General features: G+C 40.2%; 1 protein-coding gene and 1 non-coding gene across 2 annotated transcripts in view; one reads left to right on the forward strand and one right to left on the reverse strand.

Moving 5' to 3' along the window:
- Positions 1-25,301, reverse strand: part of MSH2 (mutS homolog 2) — a 75,396-nt gene extending 50,095 nt beyond the window's left edge. The window contains exons 1-6 of the mRNA XM_046663248.1: positions 25,031-25,301; positions 16,813-16,967; positions 12,947-13,225; positions 11,953-12,099; positions 9,263-9,412; positions 8,371-8,504 (exon numbers count right to left, since the gene is read on the reverse strand). Coding sequence (XP_046519204.1) covers positions 8,371-8,504; positions 9,263-9,412; positions 11,953-12,099; positions 12,947-13,225; positions 16,813-16,967; positions 25,031-25,241 — 1,076 coding nt within the window. The 5' untranslated portion in view covers positions 25,242-25,301. The remainder of the gene's footprint in view (positions 1-8,370; positions 8,505-9,262; positions 9,413-11,952; positions 12,100-12,946; positions 13,226-16,812; positions 16,968-25,030) is intronic.
- On the forward strand, positions 8,888-8,992 carry LOC124240515 (U6 spliceosomal RNA). Its single transcript, XR_006888905.1, has one exon. It is a non-coding gene; the product is annotated as a U6 spliceosomal RNA (small nuclear RNA).
- Positions 25,302-26,135: the final 834 nt, after the last annotated feature.

The raw sequence follows: 26,135 nt of genomic DNA on the forward strand, positions 1-26,135 counted from the left end.
GTCTTGTCATTCTCTAAAATTATTGCTCCTTTGCTAAGATGCTAAGTAAGCCCAAATTCTAACCAACCCTGGAATTACTCATCTCTGAGTGTTCCCAGGTGTAAGCATGAGCTTCTTTTGTTAGCTCTTGTTAATGTCTTTTGTCAGTTCAGTTTACAGGGTCCCAGCCAGATAATTTAAAAGGGTAATAGGCAAAAGAAATTTTCCTCCCCTATAAAATATAATTAAAATAGATGTCAGAAAACAACACTTACTCTTACTATATGTGATGCACTCTTATTTTTCTATTGTATTTAACTTTTCAAAAATGCTGGTTTATTACTCATTACACTAATTTCACAACCCACTACGGGGGTCACAACTTGCAGTCTGAAAACCAATGTTGTAGATGTTATTGAAATAATAGCTGGAAGGTAAATTTTAAGAATCAAAGGTAGGGAAAATTACCATGGGCACAGCAAATGGTCCAAGATTCAGAAGGCTATCAGATGAGCAATCCTTCTTATATTTGTAAACTATATGAGCAGTAATTAACCATCAAATTACACAGGAAAAGAGAACAGAAATAAATTTGCTTCCTAAATCTCTTAACTATTCACCAGTCTCTCCATCAGCATTTATGATTCCTACATCATCAAAATGTTCATCCGTCATGTTACATGACGGAAAAAACATGCTGCCCCCAGAGTAATCACATAACCACCATTTATTATTTAAGGTAGGATTTCCCAACCTTGGCAACACACATTTAGGGTACATAATTCTTTGTTGTAAGGGGCTGTTCTGTGATGGTTAACAGCATCCCTGCCTTCTATCCACTACTCTCTCTCCAGTGTGATGACCAAAAATGTTTCTAGACACTGCCAAATGTCCTTTGGAGGGAAACAGTGCCCCAGGTTGAGAACCACTGGTTTAAAGGCAGTTGAATAAAAATTCACTTTTAAAAGATGAAAATAAAGAGAAAAATAATTAAAACTTTATAGAATGTCAAGAGAATATCTAGGCAGCTGGCAGTAGATGTACTTGTTATGGCAAATGCCAAATCAGTGGGAAAAATAATCTGCTACCAAACTTGTATTATGAACCAGCCACCGGGGCTATAAACAAACATCGAGCATAATTTAGGCACTTACTGACCCAGAAAAGACTTCTATGGCATGTACCAGATGTAAAAAGCAAAACAAAAATGAGCAATGGATGCAGCCAAGTCACACAGTCCATTAAAGCAAACTGGGGCCTTCCTAGCTAAGCCTCCGGTTCTACTTGGGCTTCTCCAAGTTTGGTCCAAGATGACCAGCATCAAATTACTTGGAGGTGGATAATGATACAGAATTCCCGGGGGGTGGGGTCCAGCTGTGAAATTTCAAGGAGCTTCTCCAGAGATTCTTATGCACACAACAATGTGAGAAAAAGTCTGAATCCAAACAATCATAAGAAATCCCTGAATTCTCATGATAATGAGGGGAGAGAGGCATAAGGGTTGAAGAGAGGATGAAAGAAACCTGATGCTGGCTGATGCCGATGGTTACCCCCTCATCTTTCTTTTTCTCTTCTTTCCCTAAAAACCTAAATTCTTACGTCACTCTCAGGTAAATAGCAGGAATCCATAGAGAAGTTATTTCTGATCAAGAATCTTCCTATGCTTCTTCCCTGTTCCAAGCATCTTATCAGTTTCCTCTCAAACTGAGCAGAGAATGAATCACAGGTATCAACACTGTTCAAGGGTATAAAGTTCCAATAAGAGAATTAAGAAGTGAAACAGCAAGGGAAGGAAAAAGCTTTTACAACACACAGCACGAGGTAATATACACACAGCCCCCTCAGTCTTTGGTCCAGTTAACATTAAAAGCTTAATAAACTGCTAGTTTCACAAGCCTATTCAGTATGCCATTTCAGAAATAATTACAGTGTCAATTTATGTTCTGGCTAACAGAAAATTTTTTTAAAAGGCTGCTCTGCTGTTTCCATGACAATGCCACTTTTACATCACAATTTTAGAAGTACCGAAGTTCCTGTTGGCATAACATACTATACCTGCCAATCCTACTCAATAAAATTACTCGGCTATATGCAATTGATATATTAATTTGCGCAATGACTAGAATACAAGATAATTTGGGGAAGTTAGTGTCTAAAATTCCAACAGAATCAATCATGGAATTACTCACAAAATTTTTGGTATTCTTAAAAATCAACATTCTGTCCTTTCTTTAAAACTAGCGTTTTGGGGCTGGCCCCGTGGCCTAGTGGTTAAGTTTGGCGCACTCTGCTTCAGTGGCCCAGGTTCGCAGGTTCGGATCCCAGGTGCAGACCTACACTACTCGTCAGCCATGCTGTGGCAGCAACCCACATATAAAATACAGGAAGACTGGCACAGATGCTAGCTCAGGGCTAATCTTCCTCAAGCAAAAAAAGAGGAAGATTGGCAACAGATGTTAGTTCAGGGCTAATCTTCCTCAGGGGGAAAAAAACCTAGCATTTCTGATCTCTCAATGTAGGAACTGTTGATTGAAATTTTATGACAGCATATTTATACAGCTGAGAATAAATCTGTTACCTAAAGAATAGCAATTACAAGTTTTTGAGTCTCTTCTTTGTATGTTCTTCACATGGTTTAACGCAGTCAGAAGCATTCATTTGATATAATAAGTAGCAGATATTCTGCTAGGCCTGAGAAGATAAAAAAAGAGTATGGCAAGATATAAAAGAGAGAAACATACTGGGGAGGGGAGAGGAGGCAACGGCAGAGACTGGAAGGGAGAACAGTAGAGGGTGCACTGGAAGAAAACTCAAGCAGAGAAGGGACAGGAAAAACTTTAACCAGTAAGACGGAAGGTTGGTTTTGGAAAGGAAAAAGCATTTCTTCTTCTCAGAAAGAGCCAGGAAGTAAAACACTGAAAATACAGATACATTTTGAGATTGTAAGGATTAAAGAGGAGATCATCTGCATAGAAGCAGAGGGAGCTGAAGGCTTTCAGGGAAAGTAAAAAATCTGGGGGCCAGCCGGGTTGGCCTAGTGGTTAAGTTTGGCACACTCTGCTTCAGCAGCCCAGGTTTGGTTCCCAGGCACCGACCTACACCACTCTTCTGTCAGTGGCCATTCTGTAGCAGCAGCTCACATACAAAAAGGAGATTGGCAGGAGCCGGTCCCGTGGCCGAGTGGTTAAGTTCACGCGCTCCGCTGCAGGCGGCCCAGTGTTTTGTTGGTTCGAATCCTGGGCGAGGACGTGGCACTGCTCATCGAGCCACGCTGAGGCGGCATCCCACATGCCACAACTAGAAGGACTCACAACTAAGAATATACAGCTATGTACTGGGGGGCTTTGGGGAGAAAAAGGAAAAAAAAAAAAAAAGGAGATTGGCAACAGATGTTAGCTAAGGGTGAATCTTCCTCAGCTAAAAACAGACAAAAACGTAGCCGCCTTTCCAGAGCAGGCTAGATGGGAAGGCAAATGAAATTCAAAGGGGCTAGTAGATCAGCCCAGAGACCACAATAAAGGGATCTCCAGGGACCAGCCCTGTGGCTGAGTGGTTAAGTTCATGCACTCCGCTGTGGCAGCCCAGGGTTTCACCAGTTCGAGTCCTGGGCACGGACATGGCACTGCTCATCAGGCCATGCTGAGGCGGTATCCCATATGCCACAACTAGAAGGACCCACAACTAAGAATATACAGCTATGAACCGGGGGGCTTTGGGGAGAAAAAGGAAAAAAATAAAATCTTAAAAAAAAAAAAAGGATCTCTACTAAACATTTTAGAAGTAGAGAAGACAGTGGTGGGAAAGCAGTGGAATGGAAGCCCTCCTGTTCTTCCTCAGAGGCTACAGCAATGCTTCACTGTCTTAAAGAAAGTACACTCACTATATGATCTCCAGACCTGTTCCCACAGAATATGGACTACTAACTAAAGATATCCTTGTACAAAAGAATAAGATAACCTGGAAATTGGTCTAGGAGTACATTGCCTCAAAAAGCATGATATACTGTCACATAAGCACTACCGTCTCTAAATTTATAGGAGCCATGCTTATATTGGAGATTTGTTTCTAATAAGACTGCTACATTAATCATGTTACATTTTACATAAAAATATTCAATTTTACACTAGAAAGCAGTAAGAATACCAAACTCAACATATGCAAATTATTTTACCAGACATTTAAGAGTGAACTGTTTCATATGCTAATATATATTCAATGATCTTTAGAGAATTCTAACTTTAAAGAAATGTGGGAAAATTACCAAGGCTTCAGATGAATCTATGGAAAGACAAAAAACCCAAAAAACCCTAAAAGATTAAAAGCAACAGTACTAACATAAGTACAAACATGAGGACTCTTGGGATCTACCAGAAAATAAGTGAAAAAATAGTAATATGGACAGAGTTCTCAGAATTTCTAATTTGATTGTTAGATAAAGCACAAAAAGGAAGAAATACCTAGAAAATCACCCCTAAATGGTAATAACATATCATTCTCATTGGAGATAAAGTATTTAAGCCATTAGCTAAAAAGTACTGGGGCCAGCCCAGTGGCGTAGTAGTTAAGTTCGCACACTCTACTTCAGCAGCCCGGGGTTTCGGGTTCAGATCCTGAGCACAAACCTACACGCCACACATCAAGCCATGCTGTGGCCGTATTTCACATACAAAGTGGAGGAGGATTGGCATGTATGTTTGCTCAGGGCGAATCTTCCTCATCAAAAAAGAAAAGTATTTGTAGTCTCAACGCAAATAGGTTTTAGTGAAGGGAAAGATGAGCAGTGTAATAAAGCGATTCCACGGATATAACTTTAATAAAAGCCAAAATAATGTTTCATTTCTGACGATAAAATCTAATTTGGATCAAATTCAATACAAGCGACAGAAGGAATAAATACAGTACAGTGATTAAGGGCACAGGTTCTGGAGTCAGGCTAGCCTGGCTTTAAATCAGGTACCCATCACATTACAGCTGATCAATGTGAGATGCTCAGCAAAGTGCCAGGCACCAGTCTTACTACCCTCCTCCTCCTAATCACTCGACAATAATTTTAAAATATTCCCATTTTCATCATTATTCCTAAATTTATCACTGGGCTATAGTCCTTGACAAGATATATGCACCAAACTCAAAGATCTAGTCACACCTGTTCTTATGTCTGCTCTAATAAAAAAGAAAACGAAAAATCTTTGCTTTCCTTAACATAATTCACCCTAATAGCTACATACTTTAAAACTAACTCCCTACAGTTTCAAGAGGGTGGAGTAAAGAGATTTCCACTATTTTCTCTTCTGGAAAATTACCACAAAACAATGACGACATTAAAAAACAAAAAAACTTGATTTAATGTGTAACCCTGAAGAAAGATCAATCCTAAATACTTAGAGAGAGATCACAGATTTGCCCCGAGAACCCCAGGAAGGTGTAACTAGGAAGGAAGCTCGAGCTAGCACAGCAGGTGGAGTTGAGAAAGGGTGATCAAAACAAGGAGACAGTCTAAACAAAAGCCTCCATAAGGAAGTGTAACTTTTTCTTTCCACTCTGGAATTTCAGCATTTGGCCTTGAAAATCACAGGCCTTCCCACTTGCTGCTATAAAAAAAAAATTCTCACCAACATAAAAAGGAGAAAATATTTTCCTCTTATCCCAGAGGTGCAGAAAAGCAGATATCCTAACTCGTAAGGCCAACCTCGCAAATGTTATTTCTAATAAATAAGTCTCATAAGACCACCAGACTTTGGAAATTATTGCACTATTCTGTGAAAGTAACCTTTACTTACCCTCTAAAACAAAGTCTAATTTTGATATCCTGCCTTCTAAATAATTTGTTACTCTGGTAATAATATATAAATGACATGTCAGGTTTCTGAAGGCGTAAATACACCCATGCTCTAGTTGTTAAGCCAGAAGGGGACCACTGACACTTGCTCTGTTCCCACAAGCCCAAAGTTAAAAAAAATAACCAATGACCTACAGCTTGAGTTATTTAAATTACCTAGTATTTCTTAAAAAAGAAAAATTAAACGACAAGAGAACACAAATTTTTGCTTGTTTACGCACAGACATCCCATGGAAGGATACTCAAGAAACTGCTAAGATTGGCTGCTCCCCAGCAGTGGTGGCAATTCAGAGAGTACAATAAGAAATGTGTCCCTGAGCTATACAACAGAGGGGCCTGAGGAAGGGATCCTGGGCACTGGCGGGACAAGGGTAGGAGACTTATCACCATATATCCTTCTGTTCTGTCTGAATCTTGACACATATAAATGTAGTTACTTATTCACAAATAATTAAAATTATAAACTGCCTTAATTACTTGCAAATATCCAATCCTATTTTTTTTTTAAGATTTTCTTTTTCCTTTTTCTCTCCAAAGCCCCCCAGTACACAGTTGTATATTTTTAGTTGTGGGTCCTTCTAGTTGCATGTGGGGTGCCGCCTCAGCATGGCTTGATGAGCGCCGCCATGTCCACACCCAGGATCCGAACCAGCAAAACCCTGGGCCGCCTAAGTGGAGCACGTGAACTTAACCACTCGGCTACATGGCTAGGCCCAATTTTAGCATTTCAACTTCTGCATTTTCAATAAAATATTGGCATACCCACAATTCACTAACCTCATGAGTTATTTTTAGTGTAAGGCTCTTTAAGAATCTACGGGATCAACACTTAGCTTGGTAATTATTTGCAGGGTATCTTAACAATACTGATCATTATTTTATGTTTGCTTGGCATCTTCCCACAGAGTCAAAAGATCATTATGCTTTTGTATACCATCAGTATTCAGCAGTTATTCACAAATTCTGGAATGATTTGACAACATCAACGCCATAAAAATAATGAATCTCTTTTACCCATTCTGGTAATGTGTAATGTGCCAAATGGAAAACATCAGGTACACAACAAGGTCTTTAGAAATGACCTAATTATTGAGAAAGGTAAATTAAAGTATATCCATTCAATTAAACGTGATATACTTATGAAAAATGCTGAATACAAAGACAAAACAGCAACACTAAAAAATGCTTATGATAATATGAGCCTAAGTGGGGAAATAACTAAGGCACACAACTATATTAGGATTACAACTACGTTTAAGACAAAGTAACATACTGCACTACACAAAATGATTCCATTTATATAAAGTTCAAAAACAGGCAAAACTAATCTGTGACGTTAGGACAGTGATACTTGTAGAGTGAGGAGGGGTAATAACTAGCAGGAAATCAAAGGGAGTTTCTGGGATGCTGGTTATGTTGTTTCTCAACTTGTGTTTTTTTACGCCAATGTGTTCACTTTGTGAAAATCCATCAAGCTGCACACTTAGGATTTGTGCTCTTATGCATATTATACTTCATTTGGAAGTTTTAAAATGTATCTAAAACAAAAGATAAAAATAAAATACACCCAAATGCTAACCATATTAAGGTAGCAAGATTAAATAACTTTTTCTTTTATTTCCTCAACTTTAAAAGTTTTCTGAAATATATGTTTAGGCTGCCTTAAACCCTTTACAGAACAAGGAAGAATAAGTGCTTCCTATGTGCCAGACCTTGTTCACAGTACTTTACACATATTAAATCACCTAATCCTCATAACACTATGAAGTAGGTGTGTCATTACTGTCATCTTAAAAGTGAAGAAACTGCAACACAGAGGTTGAGTAACTGGCCCCAAGATAACACAGCTAATGAGTGCTAGAGTCATAATTTGAACCAAGGTATGCTGGCTCCCAAGTTGATGCTCCAAAACAATATCCATACCATCTAATAAAATTTTACTTTATGGGCCAGCCCCAGTGGCCTAGTGGTTAAGTTTGGCACATTCTGCTTTGGCAGCCTGGGTTTGGCTCCTGGGCGCAGACCTACACTGTTCTGTCAGCAGCCATGCTGTGCTGGTGGCCCACATACTAAAAAATAGAGGAAGACTGGCACTGATGTTAGCTCAGGGCTAGTCTTCCTCAGCAAAATAAATAAATAAATAAATAACTTTCTATAGTGAAAAAAACATTATTAAGAAAATAAATCACTTAATCTAAATCATTACTACTCTCTTACTATGTACCTCTCTGTGCACTTAGATGCTTAAAATACAGGTGCAAAACTGCATATTAAAGTGGTATAGCAGCCAGCCCTGTGGCCTAGTGGTTAAGTTTGGCACGCTCCGCTTCAGGGGCCCATGTTTGGTTCCCAGGTGCAGACCTACACCACTCGTCTGTCAGTGGCCATGCTGTGGCGGCAACCCACCTACAAAACAGAGGAAGACTGGCACAGATGTTAGCTTAGGGTGAATCTTCCTCAGGAAAAACAAACAAACAAACATTAAGTGGTATAATCATATGGAATAACTGCAAGTCACCCACAGCTTATAGAAGTGTAGGCTAGTAATATACCTCTCTTCTATTCTGTTCTTGTCCATGAGCGGCTGCTTAATCCACTGGTTAACCAGTCTTTGTCCTTGAGGGGTTTTGCACTTATTCAGCAATGCAGCCAGAGACTGGGAGCCAGTGGTATCTTCAACAGAACCCTAGTAAACAAAACATAAAATAGAAAGAATGGCACGCTCATTAGTGAAAACCTTACTATGCCATGAAAGATAATTAAATAATTTTGGGAACAAGAACACTTAATACTCTTCAAATATTAAATGAGAAATTTGCACAAAAGTTCCTCTTCCTATTGGCACAGATGTTAGCTCAGCAACCATCTTCTTCAAACAAACAGAAGAAGACTGACAACAGATGTTAGCTCAGGGCCAATCTTCCTCACACACAAAAAAGTTCCTCTTCCTAAAATCAAACTTTCAACCTGTTAATCTGTGTTTTCTGCTGTATTTTTTCCCCAAACCAAAATCACTTCATAATTACTACAGTTTTAGAGATAAAACTTAAAATGTAATTTTAAAAAACCGCTGTAACACTCACTTTGGCAGCACATATAATTGAAATGATACAGAGATTAGCATGGCCTCTGTGCAAGGATAACACACAAATTCGTGAAGTGTTCCATATTTTTGTTTTTGAAAATAACTTAGTATTAAAAATTACCAGTTAGAAAAGAAACGCTGCTGTTAAGATACAAAATTATTCATAGGCCAAGACAAATACTATTTATACAGCTTGCAACTAGAAAAACTTAGTAATTCAAAACTATTTATCTATTCTAAGCATAACAATATTTCAAAATACTTAAGCTCTTTAATGAGATTCTTCAGTACATATCAAAGGAAACATTTTTTAACCATTCACTATTATTAATCCATGTATTTTTTTTTTTTTTTTTTACCTGGAAAAGGTTAAGGGCTCTGACTGCTGCAATATCCAATTTCATGTACTGGCTGAAGTCAAAAGTAGTCAGTTCAAACTGACCGAAGTTTGAGTCATCTGATAAGAGTTCTAAAAACTTGATTACTGCAGACAACGATGAAACAGCAACCTAAGATTAAGAAGTTACAACAGAAGATTGTTATCACTACAATTCTAACAAACAAATGGCAAAATGAAAATAAAGTCTGAACAGTATCCTTTTTCTTGGTGTTCCTTCCCAATCCAAACGAAGAAATCAGACAAAGTTTAAAGAAATCTCTTCAGGGCCGGCCCCGCGGCTGAGTGGTTAAATTTGCACACTCCGCTTTGGTGGCCCAGGGTTGTGCAGATTCAGATCCTGGGCGCAGACCTAGCACTGCTCATCAAGCCATGCTGAGGTGGCATCCCACAAGCCACAACTAAAAGGACTCACAACTAAAAATATACAACTATGTACTGGGGGCTTTGGGGAGAAGAAAGAAAAATAAAATCTTAAAATAAATAAACCAATCTCTTCAGATTAGAAAATGACTTTCAGAAAGTGAAAATTTACTCTACAAGCAGCACTATTTACAATAGCCAAAAGTGGAAATTACTAAAATGCCCACCAAAAGAAAAATGGAGAAAATCTGGCACGCTCATGCTATGGAATACTACACAACAATAGATATAAGCATAGATAATCCACAATGACATGCAACAATATGGATAAATCTCACAAACATAACACTAAACAAAACAGACAGAAAAGAGCATAAACTATATAATTCTATGTACCTAAACTACAAAAATAAGCCAAACTAATCAACACCATCAGAGGTAAGAACCAGGGTTAACGTTGGTGGAGTAATGACTGGAAGGAAGCATAAATAGTATCTTTAAGGTCCTAGCACTATTCTGTTTCAGGGATGCTGGTATTTACAATTTATGAAAATTCAGTTATACACTTATGATATATGCACTTTTCTATATGTATATTTAAATAATAATAAGTTTAAACAACTGCCTATATTTTCACTGTAACATAAAACAAGAAGTTCAGGACATTAAACTGATAAGCCAATGACAAATTCCACTTATTAAAATATACTTGATACTAGATTCATTGTGAATGTACATATTTTTCCTAATTGATAACACAGCCATCTATCTGCGCTTGCAAACTCTAACAAATGAGTAAGGCTGTCACAAGAATTTCCTGCTATGTCACCATGAGGCACAAAAAAACACACTTTTGGAGCTGGCCCCATGGCCAAGTGGTTAAGTTCACACACTCTGCTTTGGTGGCCCAGGGTTTCACTGGTTCGGATCCTGGGTGTGGACCTAGCACCGCTCGTCGGGCCACGCTGAGGCGGCGTCTCACATGCCACAACTAGAAGGACCCACAACTAAAATATACAACTATGTACTCGCGGGCTTTGGGGAGAAGAAGGAAAAACAAAAAACAAAATCTTTAAAAAAAAAAAAATCCACACTTTTTCAGTAGTCCTAAAGGCAGCTTCTATTTTCAACAGAGAGAAATCTCTCTAATACAGGGATTATTGCTCATACATATTGGCTTTTGATTATGTCACACACAAAAAAGTAAAACATAAACTTAGTTTATAAGGACCAAATTATTACATGATAAGCAATCAATGCAAAATCATGACAGTCACAATAGTTTCAGCTCATTCTAGCTTAAAATCTACTTTGAAAATTATAAGTTAAAAAGTTTGTTCTGGGCCGGCCCCATGGTTGAGTTCACATACTCCGCTTCGCAGCCTGGGGTTTTGTAGATTTGAATTCTGGGCATGGACATGGCACCGCCTATCAGGCCACGCTGAGAGGAAGTCCCACATGCCACAACTGGAAGGACCCACAACTAAAATATACAACTATGTACTAGGGGGATTTGGGGAGAAAAAGCAGAAAAAAAAAAAGAAAGAAAAAAAGAAATTAAAAAAAAGTTTGCTCTGTCTTAAATACGCAATAGAATTTTTCAATTCACTTAGCAGTGATCCACAAATATCCTATAGTTTCCAATCTTTTACCATAAAAATACATCTCTCAAGTATATCCACCTTGAAGATAAACTTCAACCACTGAAAATCCCATAAAAAGTTATACTGTTCGCTTATTCATTTCTACCACTGGCCATACCAAACCAGTGTCAATTTTTGAGCCAAACTGTTTAAACGTAACATTTATTATGCAATTATTATGTGCTATATACACTTTCATCCCTTTACTTCCCAAGCTCAACAATCCCTTAAGACCGGTATTTTTAACCTTATTTAACATACAACGAAAGTGCCTCAGAAAGGTGAATAATTTATTAAAGACCCCACATCCTACACAGCCTGTACATTATAAAGCTTTGGTAGGCCTTTTTTTCCGCTACAACCACTAAGCTGTCTCACCTATTTAAGTGACAGTAATCAGGCTCTTTCATGTGAAACCAATAAAACTCTCCTCCACCCCAGGAATATATGCTGTGAAATTATATCTAAGGTTATGTTTAAATTTTTCTAGTCATTCCTTGAGTTTTTCCACAAGCTTCAGCATAGATAAAACAAGCTTAATTTCAGTGGCCCACAATTTAGGCTTTGATATACATATAACAGAAGTAGCCTTCTAGAAAGTCACTACTATAATCTAAGAATAAATTCACATTTGTAATCCACATACCTGATTCTCCATTTCTGGCAAAACAGCGCTATTCATCTGTTCTCCCTTTTTGCCTTTCAACAACCGGTTGAGGTCCTGATAAATATCTTTTGTGTTAAAGTCAGTTCTTTTTCTTTCTGTGATCAGAATTCCTCCTCTCTGAATAACCTATTTTACAAGAAATACTTTAAATTACTATGAGAAAAGGAAAACTATCATTGATAAATATAAAATGACAACTTAAATTATTAACCCACATTAAATTTTTACACAATGTGCAAGACATTGGTAACATATATGTATTAACAGGTATTTTTAAAATCTATAAACTAAATTCTCATGGAAATTTAAAATTATGTTCACATAAAGCTTTCAAAAAATAGTCCCAATAGTAAAAACTCTGAACAGAATAATTCTTGTGGAATGCCCATCATAGATTTCGTATCTCTCAAGCAGTTCTTATGGTATTTGAGGCCCACAGAAAGAAAAGAATCCTCGGGGATACACCATCCCTTAAACATCTAAATCATAAACCATATACTTACACAAACGGCATAATCAGAATTTTGTTAAATCAATCAGTAAAATAAGAGGTTAAAGTTCCACTCAAACTATCACCAACTAATCCTGAAGAATTATATCTTATTTATTTGATAAATCCATGCTAAGCAGGTTTTTGATGGCTCTAAAGCACCCCTCCCCCCAACTGTGAAAGCCTTCCTTTTATCCACTGTGATCCCTTTAAGATGGCACACACTGTCACTCTTTTGGGGGCGGGGGGAGAGGATCTGAGGGAGAACAAGTCTTAAATGAGAAACAGCTTGTTCTGAAGTCCTATTAAAGATACAAAGTTTCTGTCAAAGATAAACATCAAGAGATTCCTCAAAACAAAACATTATAATTAGATACAAAAAATTCTGACTTCTATTTTTTTCCTTAAATAAAACAGTATCCTGTTAATTGGAGCCTCTGCTAGGCTTGGACTCTCCTCTATCACTAGACTTGCTTCCCTTACCTGCCTCAGTTTTCCCATGTCTCCAGCAGTCTCTCCTCCGGGTAAAACACATTCCTTTGGTCCAATCTGAATCAGTAGAGCCTCCAGATTGGAGAACTGATCATTATCCGGGAACTCACACAGTCCCAGCTTCCTCTGTATGGAGTCAACATACCCAACTCCAACCTGTCTTTGGCCATCAACTGTAGACATTTTAATACCCACAACACCAATGGAAGCTGACATATCATTGTTACCAAAAAGAATGTCTTCAAACTGAGAAAGATTACCTGGAGAAGCCTACGCAAAAGTAAAAAAAAATTTTAAGAAACTGTTGAACACACTTTAACATTTTACTAGCAAACAAAAATTACCCAAACTTGTTGATTCTTATTAACAAAATATTTTTCTTACAAAAAAAAATTGCTTATAACCATGTACTCCAATTATTATTACCACATTTTCTATAAAGTATCCTCCCTACTTTTCCAATTATTTTCAAAACACTTGGACATGTCTAAAAATAATTGTATCAAAAGTGATTTTCAGTTTGAAATTTGGTTGCTGGGTTTATACACACACAAACATTAAGGTACCCAAAGTGATAATCCTGTCAATGGCATGTTTTAATTTCTACCTTCTGACAAACTACCTATTGGTTGCACCTATCAGTATTATCACTGAGTAGCTATACCACGTAAGAGAGCAGTATTATTAGCTTAAAAATTGACCTTGGGGGCCAGCCTGGTGGTGCAGCGGTTAAGTTCCCATGTTCCATTTTGAGTTCGCTGGTTCAGATCCCGGGTGAAGACCTATGTACCGCTTGTCAAGCCATGCTGTGGCAAGCGTCCCATATATAAAGTAGAGGAAGATGGGCACGGATGTTAGCTCAGGGCCAGTCTTCCTCAGCAAAAAAAAAAGAGGATTGGCAGCAGTTGTTAGCTCAGGGCTAATCTTCCTACCCCCGCCCCCCCAAAAAAGTGGACCTTGGAAAGTCACCTCTCTATATCAATATATTTAACTGTAAAATGCAGAGATTGTTCTAGATGAGTGATTTCCAAATAAAGGGTCCTTGACCTATTTTCACTACTTCAAAAAGATTAGAAATCTCTCTTTAAGACTGTACAAGCTAACTAAAGGGTCAACTTTCTTTGCTTTTGTCTGAACCTGTGTTAAGTCGTGGCTGACACTAGATACTTCAATCTCCTCAGTAGGTGATAGGATGCTGTTAACATGAGGCATTTCTGGGGCAACTGATGGACCATGGCATGAAATATGAGATAGTCACAAACAGTCCAAATAAACACAGTAACAGCCAAATTTAAGCAACCAGTAGTCATCAATAGTTCTTGAATGTTTTTAGCATCATACATGATAACCATTTATCTTTTCATAATATCGTTCTGAAAATCCTACAATCATGGATTTCTGAGTGAAATCTGGATCACAAATGAAATGGAGGGGCCAGCCCGGTGGCATAGTGGTTGAGTTTGTGTGCTCCACTTCTGCGGCCCAGGGTTCACAGGTTCGGATCCTGGATGTGGACCTAGCACCACTCGTCAAGCTACGCTGTGGTGGCAACCCACATAAAACAGAGGAAGATTGGCACAGATGTTAGCTCAGCAACAACCTTCCTCAAGCAAAAAGAGAAAGATTGGCACAGATGTTAGCTCAGGGCTAATCTTCCTCTCACACACACACACAAGAAATGGAAAAACAGTGTTATCTCATTTTCAAATTAAAAAACCACTGATTCAATCACAAACGTAAACCATATTTTCACACACACACTTTGGATTTACAGTAAGTACAGGTTTATGAAGCATATCTTTAAAAAACTCTCAAAATTGAAACAGTAGCTAATAAAATTGGGATCTTGAGGGTCCTTGAAAATGATAAGACTGGTAATCTCTAAACTAGATGGTACCTAAGGTCCTTTCCTGCTCTGAACATACCACTGAGAACATGGGAAAGAAATCAATCATAGAGATCAACTGCTTCAAATATCACTAATACTTTACAACAGAAACCATAAGCTAAAAAATGAAACATTAAATCCATTTTAGCAGTTTTAGATCTGAACTTTTTAAAAGGTCAGGATGAAGATACCACCTTTTTAAAAATTTATTTTATCTCTTTGCTAAAGAGGATCCACCCTGCGCTAACGTCTGCTGCCAATCTTCCTCTTTTTGTACGTGAGCCACTGACAGACAAGTGGTCTAGGTCCGTGCCTGGGAACCGAACCTGGGCTACTGGAGTGGAGCACACTGATATTAACCACTGGGACTGGCCCAAGATACCACCTTTTTAACCAGACAAAAATACACATTTGAAGATTTCTGCCCCCTGACGTAAAAGGTAGGAGTTAAAAAGAATTCATCTTGAAGGATTCTGATGTGACATAAAGGAGTGAGGTGTGATGGGCTGATAATCATGGTAATTGCTTGAACTTATGACTCCACATTTTGGTGTTGTTACTAATTGAGTTCTGTGAAGGATGAGATAAAAAAACATCACTTTGTGGTACCCTCAATTTTCTATTAAAATCTTTCAAGACATAGGCTAGAAATTCTAAGCGTAAGTCTCACTTTTCTCAGTAAAGTTAGCAATGAAAATTCCCAGGAAACTCCATAATGGAGAATGTTAGATCCTCACAGATACAATCTTCAGTAAATGTCCATATTTACAAAGGGGGTGGGGACAATATAGAATGAAAACTGAAGAATATATTTAGGGTAGCACCAACGTCAAATGTTTAAATATTGTATTAAACCTCACAGAAAAAAGTCACAGGACTTTCAAGGCAGAAAGCATCTTAAAAACCTTCTAATTTTATTGTTCATGGACAAACAGATACAGGAGGTTAGGAAATTTGCCAAGGTCACCCAGAGGGACAGAGGAGAAAAGAAATGCAATTTGCTGACTACAAGCCCAGAGCACTGTCCCCCTTACCACACATTTATTCCCTTTCAAGAATAAATCTCACCTCCCCAACAACGTTTTAGCCATTAGTTTATTCCAGTATCTACTGAGAACACACTCTGTGCGTGTATTGTGTAAGAACAAACAAAAACATGACCTTACAGATGAACAATGAAGGCAGTCACTGAATAAAACAAAATGGCACTACTATCTCCAGGAAGGCATTAGAAGCATGCACGTCAATAAGCCTTTCTAGTCACACCAAGGAATATGATCACCACTAACTCAAGTTCCAGACTTACAAAAAATTAGTCTAATGGAAAAGAAAAGCACGTACAAAGATACAAACACATTACAAATGTGTATAAACGAGATATTTGGGATACTGTAAATTTGTGTGATATTACTTCAAAAACAGTAAAATCAAATCCTTGTTTAATGCTTGTATTCAACTTCATGTAAAGGTTATTTATCATTTTGGTTCAGGGATAGTGACAAACCTCAGAGTATTCATACTCATAATACAGATTTACTGCATTTCTGAATTGCTATTAAACTGTGATTTTAAAAACTACATGCTAGGGGGCCAGCACAGTGGTGCAGCGGTTAAGTTTGTGCACTCCGCCTCAGTGGCCTGGGATTTGCTGGTTTGAATCCCAGGCACAGACCTATGCATGCTGTGGCAGGCATCCCACAATAGAAGAAGATGGGCATAGATGTTAGCTCAGGGCCTATCTTCCTCAGCAAAGAGGACTGGTAGCAGATGTTAGCTCAAAGCTAATCTTCCTCAAAAATAAATAAGTAAATAAAAATAAAAACTACATGCTAAAAGAATATTAAAGTTTCTCAAAGCATTTTACTATCACAACCTGGTTAAAACATTAAAGCATACAGCAGAATTCGCTCCCATTTTTATTTTTTCTACTCTTAAAAAAAATAACTAAATTAAAAAGGAAGATAATTACCTTAAATGCCAAATACCAATCATTCTCCTTGGAGGCCTTATTTCCAGCTCTATTCTTATAAACTTCAACTCTGTATTGACGAACTAGAAGAAGATCTTTTACAAAAGACTCAAAATTCATTTTACTAAGCACAACACTCTCCAGAGTCTTTGCTCCTAAAGAAAAATATTAAAAATACATGTTACAGATTTGAGGATTTGAAAGATTTGAGGATTTGAAGTAGTAAGTGTTCAAGTACCTAACACAACACTGTCCTGCAAGCTAGTTGTTCTTTCAGTAATGCATTCATTCAACACACTGTTCATCAGGCACCTATTACATGTCCTAGGGACTCTGGTAGGTGAAGGGTATGAAACAATGAAGAGATGGCCTGGGGCTTCCGTGGAGCTCACGCATCAAAATAAAAACAGAAGAGGGGCCCCCGGTGACAGTGGCTAAGTTCGCATGTTCCGCTTCTCGGTGGCCCAGTGTTCGCTGGTTCAGATCCCGGGTGGGGACATTGCACTGCTTGTCAAGCCATGCTGTGGCAGGCGTCCCACATATAAAGTAGAGGAAGATGGGCTCAGATGTGAGCTTACGGCCAGCCTTCCTCAGCAAAAAGAGGAGGACTGGAGGATGTTAGCTCAGGGCTAATCTTCCTCAAAAAAAAAAAAAAAAAAACTGAGACGATACAAAGATAAAAGAATGAGTAGATACATATATAGCTAGCCTTACTTGTCCTTTCCTATAATTTGTTTTTCACAAGTTTGAATGAACATCATATAACTACATAGTATTTTATAGCATTAAGTTTTTTCAAAAGGTCCATAAAAATGAATTAGTCATTATTCAGTGCAAAATGTTCTAAATAACATAGCCGAAAATTCAAAGGTTCAAAAAGTTACAGCAAAAAGGAGCCTTCACGTTCACCAGTGACCCCTACACATCCAGTTCACACACCCAAGTGTTAGCAGTTTATAGAATATATTCCCAAAGAGTCTATGCACAAACAAGCAAATATAAAGCATTTTTCTCCTCTTTTACATAAATAGTTGCACACTACATACACTGTTCTGTACCTTATTTTTTTAACTTTATTATATTTTGGAGATTGTTCCATCAGTACATAATCAGCTTCTTTCTGTTTACAGTAGCAAAGAATCTCATGACCATAGACATTCTATAATTTAGGCTCTTACTGATGGACACACAGGTCGTCTCCAGTCTCTGCTATTACAAGGTAGCATGAACAACCTTCGTGCTTCATTTCTAAACATGTGAGTGTATCTGTAAGATAAAGCGCTAAAACTGGATTTTATCAAAGGATATACGTGATTTTGATAAACAGTGCCAGACTATTCCCTTTAGTTCACAGTGCCAATTAACACCACCATCAGAGTATGAGCGCCTCTATCTCCCCAGCCAGTCAACACAGCTTTCAAGCTCTTGGTCTTCATCTTAGATTACTGGTTCTCAACTGGCGGCAATCTTGCTCCCCTAGAGGACATCTGTCAACTTCTGGGGACATCTGGGTTGTCACAACTGCGGGGGCAGGACAGGGGGAGTACTAATGGAATCAGTGGGTAGAGGCAGGGATGCTGTTAAACATGCACAGGATAGCCTCTCAAAACAACGAATTAGTTATTCAGTCTAAGATGTCAATAGCGCCAAGGCTGACAATCTGTCTTAGGTGGAAAATGGTATCGCAGCTTAATTGTGATTTGCAAATACCAATTTCTTTACAAAATAAATAAAATCACCCACACCATCAAATGGAACCAAAACTCAATTTTCATGTAATATAGGTAACACCAATTATTCACTTAAAGGTAATTCAGAATATACTTGTAAACGATTCTGACAACTGTGGATCTTATGAAAGATTCAACCTAAATTTAACAGGTCATGCAAAGTACAAATATCAAATACAAATAAGCATAAAGATTAATTAAATGACATAATACAGTTGTTTTGTACAGCAAAATACAGCTGATACTTTCATTATCAGTACATCAGTTATAAGTACTAGACAAGAATCCCCGCTGCCAGACACCCTAAAAACTGGCTCAGATCTTGCCTCTCTAAGGTTATTTCCTAGAACATTCCTTACTATCTAATCCAGGACTGATAAACAATACCTACAGGGACCAGGCAGGTATCAAATGAGCAAAGGAAGCCAAGGGAGCTGACAGACAACAAATGGCTTCAAAAGAGACCATACAGAATGGTGGGAAGTGCGACAAAACGAGGGAAGTACATCAGGGTAAAGAAGGAATCTGCACTCACTACCTCACAGGGAGCAGCTACTCAGCTCCAACTCACGACTGTATTGCAGGGATATTTCTGCCCAGTTTCCAACCATGTAGATTTTTCAAAACTCAAAATCTGAATTACTTCAATGAGAGCTCCCAATCTTTAAAACATAGGCAATTAATTCAAACTTTTAGCAAAACACTATTTAGGCCATCAGTTTTCAACTCAGTAAGTTCAACACTGCCACATTTTCTTACAGACTTGAATAGATTGCTGTTTCTTTAGCTTGCAGTTAGAAAGCAAGTTGCATGAGAATTATGTTTACTGCAGAATCCCATTCAGCAAGGCCTGTACTCACATTCCCAGAGGCATATGAGGGAACCAAGGACTATCCAGGCTGCAGCAGACTCATCTCCCAAGAAACACTCAACTCGGGATCAGAACCTTCGAGTGGAATGGCAGGCCCCATTTAAATTATTTCCTGTTTTTGTCTAACACATGGGGTGACCAACTCATCCCATTTTGCCCAAGACTCTCCCAGTTTTAGTAATGAAAGTCCAGCATCCCAGGATCCCTCTCGGTTCCAAGCAAACCAGAAGTAGTCACCCTATCAGCCCATCTAGCTGATTTAACATAAGCAAAATTATTCATATGCTGAAACATCATCATCAAAAGAAAGACTTGCTCAAACAAAGCAATGAACCAGAGTTTATACAAAATCAGAGAGAAATTTCTCCCAGAGACACTTATAAATGCCATAGTGACTATCATCAGCAACTTCCAATAAATACAGCGATGAGTTTCAAAAACACTGTTTCATATCATCCTTTAATTTAGAAGGCAAAAGGGTAAGTCCAACTCAGCAAAAACAATTCTAGGGAGAGGAAAAACACTGGTCTGGCATAATTCTGAAACAGCTCTTAAAACATCAATCCAGTAGGATGTGCTTGCAAAATTGCTTGGCCAGTACAGGGTTTTTAAAGCACTTGAATTTGAATGCTTATCAGAGGATGAACAAGCACTGACTGACAGATCCACAAGCCCCACCACTCCCTATTACTTAGGCCTTACTACTTTGCACATCAATGTTATCTGCCTAGCCTTGGGGAGAGCAATCCAGAGCAACTGGTAAATCTTTTTATTGACACATTCAACAGGAACACAGGTTCACAAGTGGTGACTTCTCAACAGTGGTTGGGGTGAAGAAGCAAATAAGGTGATTCCCCTCCCCACCATGGTCTCCCCTACCTCCATTACTAATCTAAAGCTAAGCTGCCCAACCACCAAGGTTATACTCTAAAGATACTATTTCTCTCAAAGGCGTTTTTGTGACACACTGGGTGGCAGTGTATTTTAAGTCTTATTTACTGACAAGCATCTGGAGTGCAGCTACTATGTTCCTGGTGAAGAGCTTGGTAATATGCTTTAAGTCTGATTAGCTGGGAAGGAAGATTGACCTGCTGGTGCAAAATACAGGGATCTGAATACAAAGTGTGGGGACCTGGAATTGGCCACCCCAAGATATGTCTCTTTGGCATCAGGATTATTTGAGGCTCATTGCTTTTGATAAACTGGGACAGGGAAGGAGGCTCTGAGGAATGGAACTTGCCCTTTGTTAGGACACGTTTACATTTGTAAGGTAAATCTCTATCTGTAAAAGGTGCCTCCCTCTCTGTACCAGGAAGAAGAAAGGAGATGACCTTCACTCTAGAAATTCTTAATCAATACCAAAGGCAAGGACTTAAATCTGCATTTTATTGTGCTTCTCTGGTAACCTCCTGGAACTGACTTCCCTCCCCCTCCCATCGTTGGTATTTCTTTAAGGATTAAGCATCTTTCCTTAGGCTAGGAACTGATTGCTCAGATGACAGACTTGCCTCCTGCTACGCCCACTGAGATAGCAGACCACTACCTTGCTGTGTCCATCAAGCCCTGTGCTGACAGGGCAATCTTGTGACTCTTGTGGGAGGGACATTTCAACCACATGTGAAACACCCCGTTTGGGGGTATATAACCACTCTGTGCACCCCACTTCTTCGGTACCCTTTCTTCCTTCGGGAAGAAAGGCCCCGGGCCCTGGTTCCTCATAAAGCTTTGTTTAATTTTCTCTTGCTATTCTGTCTCATGTGAATTTAATTCGTTCTCTGGCCAGACGAACCCCCATTTGGGAAGAGGAAATGTCTTCCTCCCCTACAAAAGCCACCCAGCCTCCACCTGGGGTATAGCAGAAGGAATAACCTCAGGCTGGTACAAGACTCTTCACTTCAAGAAGAATCTGGAGCCCCCATCCTCACTAAGCTGACAATTATCACGTGTATGCTACATGTGGGCATTGTGCCAGGTGCTGGGGTTTACAGGCTAGAGTAGAATAAATGTCATAGCCAGGTTAGGCAGAAGGTCCCAGGGCAGGGAAGACCTAAGAGGGGCAGCTAACTAGGTAGCCTTAACATGCGAGTTAAGACAGGCTTCTAGGAGGAAAGGCCCTCTAAGCTGAGTTCTGACAGCAAAAGGTAACTTTCTTTTTCGGTGACGCAGATTGCTTATTTATTAACTGGAGCTAGGTACTAACCCACCTCATAGGGCTTTATTAACAATAATGTATCACCAGATGTTGGAGATAGAAAAAAGTAAGCCAAAAGGATGTAAATAAGTCTAAAAGCCAACAGAATGAAGCAGACAGAGGAGAGGAAACGATCAACAACAGAAAGCAGTCTCTGAGAAGATAGCATGGGATCCAGGCCACAGTGAAAGGTTCACCTCTTCACTGGCACAACAGGAAAGGAAAAGAACGAGTAGACAAAATTAAAAGTATAGGTTCAAGAAATAGCGGCCGGCCCAGTGGCGCAGCGGTTAAGTGCACATGTTCCGCTTCGGGGTCCCAGGGTTCGCCAGTACGGATCCCAGGTGCGGACATGGCACTGCTTGGCAAGCCATGCTGTGGCAGGTGTCCCACATAAAAAGTAGAGGAAGATGGGCATGGATGTTAGCTCAGGGCCAGTCTTCCTCAGCAAAAAAAGGAGGATTGGCAGCAGTTAGCTCAGGGCTAATCTTCCTCAAAAAAAGAAGAAAGAAAGAACCCAATGTCCATCAACTGACAAATGGATGAACAAAATGTTATATCCCTACAATGGAATATTATTTGGCAATAAAAAGAAATGAGGTACTGACAACACAGGTGAACCCTGAAAATACTGTTAAGTGAAACAAGCCAGTCACAAAAGACCACATATTGTACGATTCCATTTATATGAAATGTCCAAAATAGGTAAAGCTAGAGATAGAAAGCAGATTAGTGGTTGCCAAGGGTTCGGAGGATTGGGAGGAAAGAGGAAATGACTGCTAATGGGTACACGGTTTCTTTTGGGGATGATGAAAATGTTTTAAAATTTACTTTGGTGACGGTTGCTTAATTCTGTGACTATTTTAAAAAACCACTGAATTGTATACCTTAATTGTGTCATATGTGAACAATATCTCAATAAACCTGTTATATTAAAAAAAGAATTACAGGTTTGAGGGCAGGAAATTGAGCGAGTTCTCTTCCAGTGATTTCTATTTTATATAGTCAGAGGCAAGATTGACTACTGAAGAATGTGGGGGAAGGTGACAGGGTCCAAGATTCGTCAAAAGCGGGAGTACAAGGCACCCTCATGAGGTATTCATAGTTCCTCCAGTCCGGATGTGACTTACCAGTCTGGGGTCATTTCTGCAATAAGCAATGCTGCCTAGAAAAACGGCTGGCCTCCTTAACCTTACCAGGTTTCCAGGGGGAACTGAGCGGCAAAGAAAAAGGTTGTGATAACCCTTTACCCACAGGGCATAATATTAAAATGAGGGAAAATTCATCCCAAGAAACAAGTATTGGCAGCCTTACATCAACACACATTAAAAAAAAAAAAAAATCCTTAGTTACATTTCACCTTGGAAAGTGAAAACTGCAAGACATCAGCTTTTGGGATCAAGGTACATTTCTGGTTTTGAGTCTCTCCCCTTTTCAGTTATTTCAGCTAATTTTTAGTAACAAATTACCCACCTTTTTTATAACTCTTATTATCCTACCCAAATACATATTCGGACCATTTTTTATCTGAAATGCGCGTTTGGCATAAATCTTTAACGTAAGAAATAGATCCTTAGGAATAACTCACATTTACTTGCTAATCTCTCTGAATTTTAACCACATTCTCAAGATGATTAAGATGAGGTTAACTGTCTAGGTTACTCTAATTCTCAAAAATGTCCCCATAAATACCCACATTTTAACCTTCTCGGGCAAGAAAACAAAAAATTTTGTTTTTTTAAAAGTCTACTCTCCAATATAAAAGACTCCTGGATGTTCACACTAAATTTCCCTTCTAATGAACGGATGTAATGCTTAGCATCCATTATTCCTTTAACAATCTAAATTAAACAGAAAAATTAAAGTATCAGAATTATTAACAGGTGCTTAGAAAAATTAGTGATCCAATTTACATAAACATACAAGTTACGTTTAGAACTTTTTACTTCATTTTAAATGCTTAAACTATTGTAACGTGCATAATACAAAGATAAGAGAGCTAAGTGTGCTACCCTTAAATAACCAGTCATATAATCTGGAAAGCAACTCGGATCATCATTAACTATGAAGCCACTCATAACTATCCATGGCTGGTCTTAACTGGTCCCCAATACCTCCACTCTTGGCCCCTGGTAACCCATCCTCCACACTACAGCCAAAATGATCCAACATACCACTCCACCTTTACTTGAAGCCTTTGGACCTCTCACTGCCTACAGCATAAAATTCCAACATCTCAGCACAACACAAAAAGCCTTTCATCCTCTGACCCCACCCACCCGGGCCACTCTCCTCACTCACCATTTTCTGCTCGAGCAATATCAATCTACCTCTTTTCAGGCCTTCTCCCCAGTAAACTCCTAATCCTTCAAAACTCAAGTGGAATTCAGCCTCTCATGTAATGCCTCTTGGGTCTTCGGTAATTCTGCTTCTGCCTCTTCAACAACCTGTTATGGGGCACATGCCATAGATTTCCACCTATAATTGTAATTATTACTGCCTTGCTCTCCAGAGTGAGCTCTGAAAAGGCAGGAGTACTGCCTTTTCATCTATGTTCTCCCAGTGTCTATAACCCTGCCTGACACGGCTGTACTCAAATGTCCACCTAAAGAAGGAAACATCTCGTCAGTACCATCCCATCTGCGTGTGGCAGAGGCAGAACCAGAACCCACAACTCCTCACTCCCCGTAGAATGCTCCTTCCGTTATCACAACAGAGCCAGGGACGAAAGAGAGCAACATAAAACATCTCGAATATCTAGCTCACATACAGTGAGCAGTTTATAGCTTCCCAGGAGATGATGCTGGAGAGATGGAGCCGGGTTATGGAGGGCACTGAATGCCGAGCTGAGACACAGACAGACCCGACTAGCCCAAGGTCACACAGCTATTAAGTGGAGGAACCGCAACGTGAAGCCAGGCAATCTGGCTCCAGAGTCCGAGGTCCTGACCACTTGGCAACACTGCCTATAAATAGTGGTCCATTACAGGTCTCTGCGCTGAAACAGTGCTATCAATGGAGCGGGGCAAAATCAGAATGGTGACATAAAATGGTCTCCCCAACCCCCTTCTATGATAAATCGCACTCCTGGGCTGGCGTCTGCGATGCGAGGCACGGGGCCACGGCGGGGCCGAGGAGCACAGCCTCACGCGACTGCTGGCAAATTAAACAGAACAGGCTATTAAAACGCCTGGCACGTAGTGAGCGCTCCCGACATGTTCGTGATGAGTTCCGATCTGGGGCAGCTGCAGAAGCACAGACTCGGGGCGGGAGGGGGGGACGGCGGCGCCCCCCCCGGCCAGCCCGGGGCCGGAGAGAGCCCGACGCCCACGAGACTTCAGCAACGTCCCCGCCCCCGTGCCTCCTCGCCCGAGAGCCCGCTGACCGCCCCCTCCCGAGAGGAGCCCGCGCCGTGCCCGCCCTCACCTGCCGGCCCCATGTACTTGACCACCCCCTGGGTCTTGAACACCTCCCGGGCAGCCAGCAGCGCGTCCTCGCCGTGCGCCGTGTAGAAGTCCCCCCGGTCGAAGAGGCGCACCGTGGTGGTCGGCTTCTCCGGCATGCCCTGGAAGAAGCGCACGAAGCCGGCCTCGGCCGCGCTCTCCAGCTGCAGCGTCTCCTTGGGCTGCACCGCCATTTCGCAGCCTCTCCACCGCCTGCCTGAGGAAACTGCGCGACCCCGCACCCACTAAGCCGTTTCCCGCCTCCCCTCCCTCGCGCTCCGTGCGGCGTCCGGCCTCTGCGCAGACGCCCAATCAGCATCCAGCGCTGCGTTTCGGTGGGTGGGAGTCTGCCGCGGCAGCCAATCATACACGGACGCGGCCCAGCTTCCCGCGCACGCTGGTGACTCTGTCTACTGCGCATGCTTGAGCCTGGGTCGCGCGCCGACTCTGCCGGGCGCCCATCCGTAACGGAGTTAAGTTCTCCGGGTTTTCTCGGCTGCACGGGCGTGGGACCCAGGTGGAAGAACAGCGAGGGGAGGCGAGCAGGTGGGACGTTCTGGCGAGTTTTGAGTTTATTACGTACCCGGAAGCGTGGGAGTGAAGTCAGCAAGAGATTTGAAAACAAAGGAAACTAGCCATCTTCCCTATCCCAGTATTTTTTAAAACCTGCGCCCCTCTGTCCCCAACTCCTCCCTTTTCCTTTGTGAGCAAACTGCCGACATCAAGCTTACAGGTTTCTTCTCCACACCCTCTTTACTGCTCCCTGCTAGCCAAATTCTCTCTCGTTTTGTCCACTATTTGATTCGTTCTTTCAAAAACATTCTTAGGTGGTCTGCTGTGTGCCAGATTCTTATAGGATCTCAGGATCCCTAATAAAGAAAGAAAAACCACTGCTTTTGTTCAGCTTATTCTAATGTATGGATTCAGATAATATAGTAAGTAAACAGTACGTTTATAGTAAGTAAACTGTTAGAAGATAAGTGTTTAGGTGAAAAATAAAGACGAGGGTGGTTGAATTTTTTTTAAATGTTGAGCAAGGGCCTGAAGGAGGTCAGGATCCGTTCTGCACAGTTACTTGCCTTAGCAAA

Source organism: Equus quagga, chromosome 5 (genome assembly GCF_021613505.1).
Source record: "Equus quagga isolate Etosha38 chromosome 5, UCLA_HA_Equagga_1.0, whole genome shotgun sequence".
In the NCBI taxonomy this organism is placed as follows: Eukaryota; Metazoa; Chordata; class Mammalia; order Perissodactyla; family Equidae; genus Equus; species Equus quagga.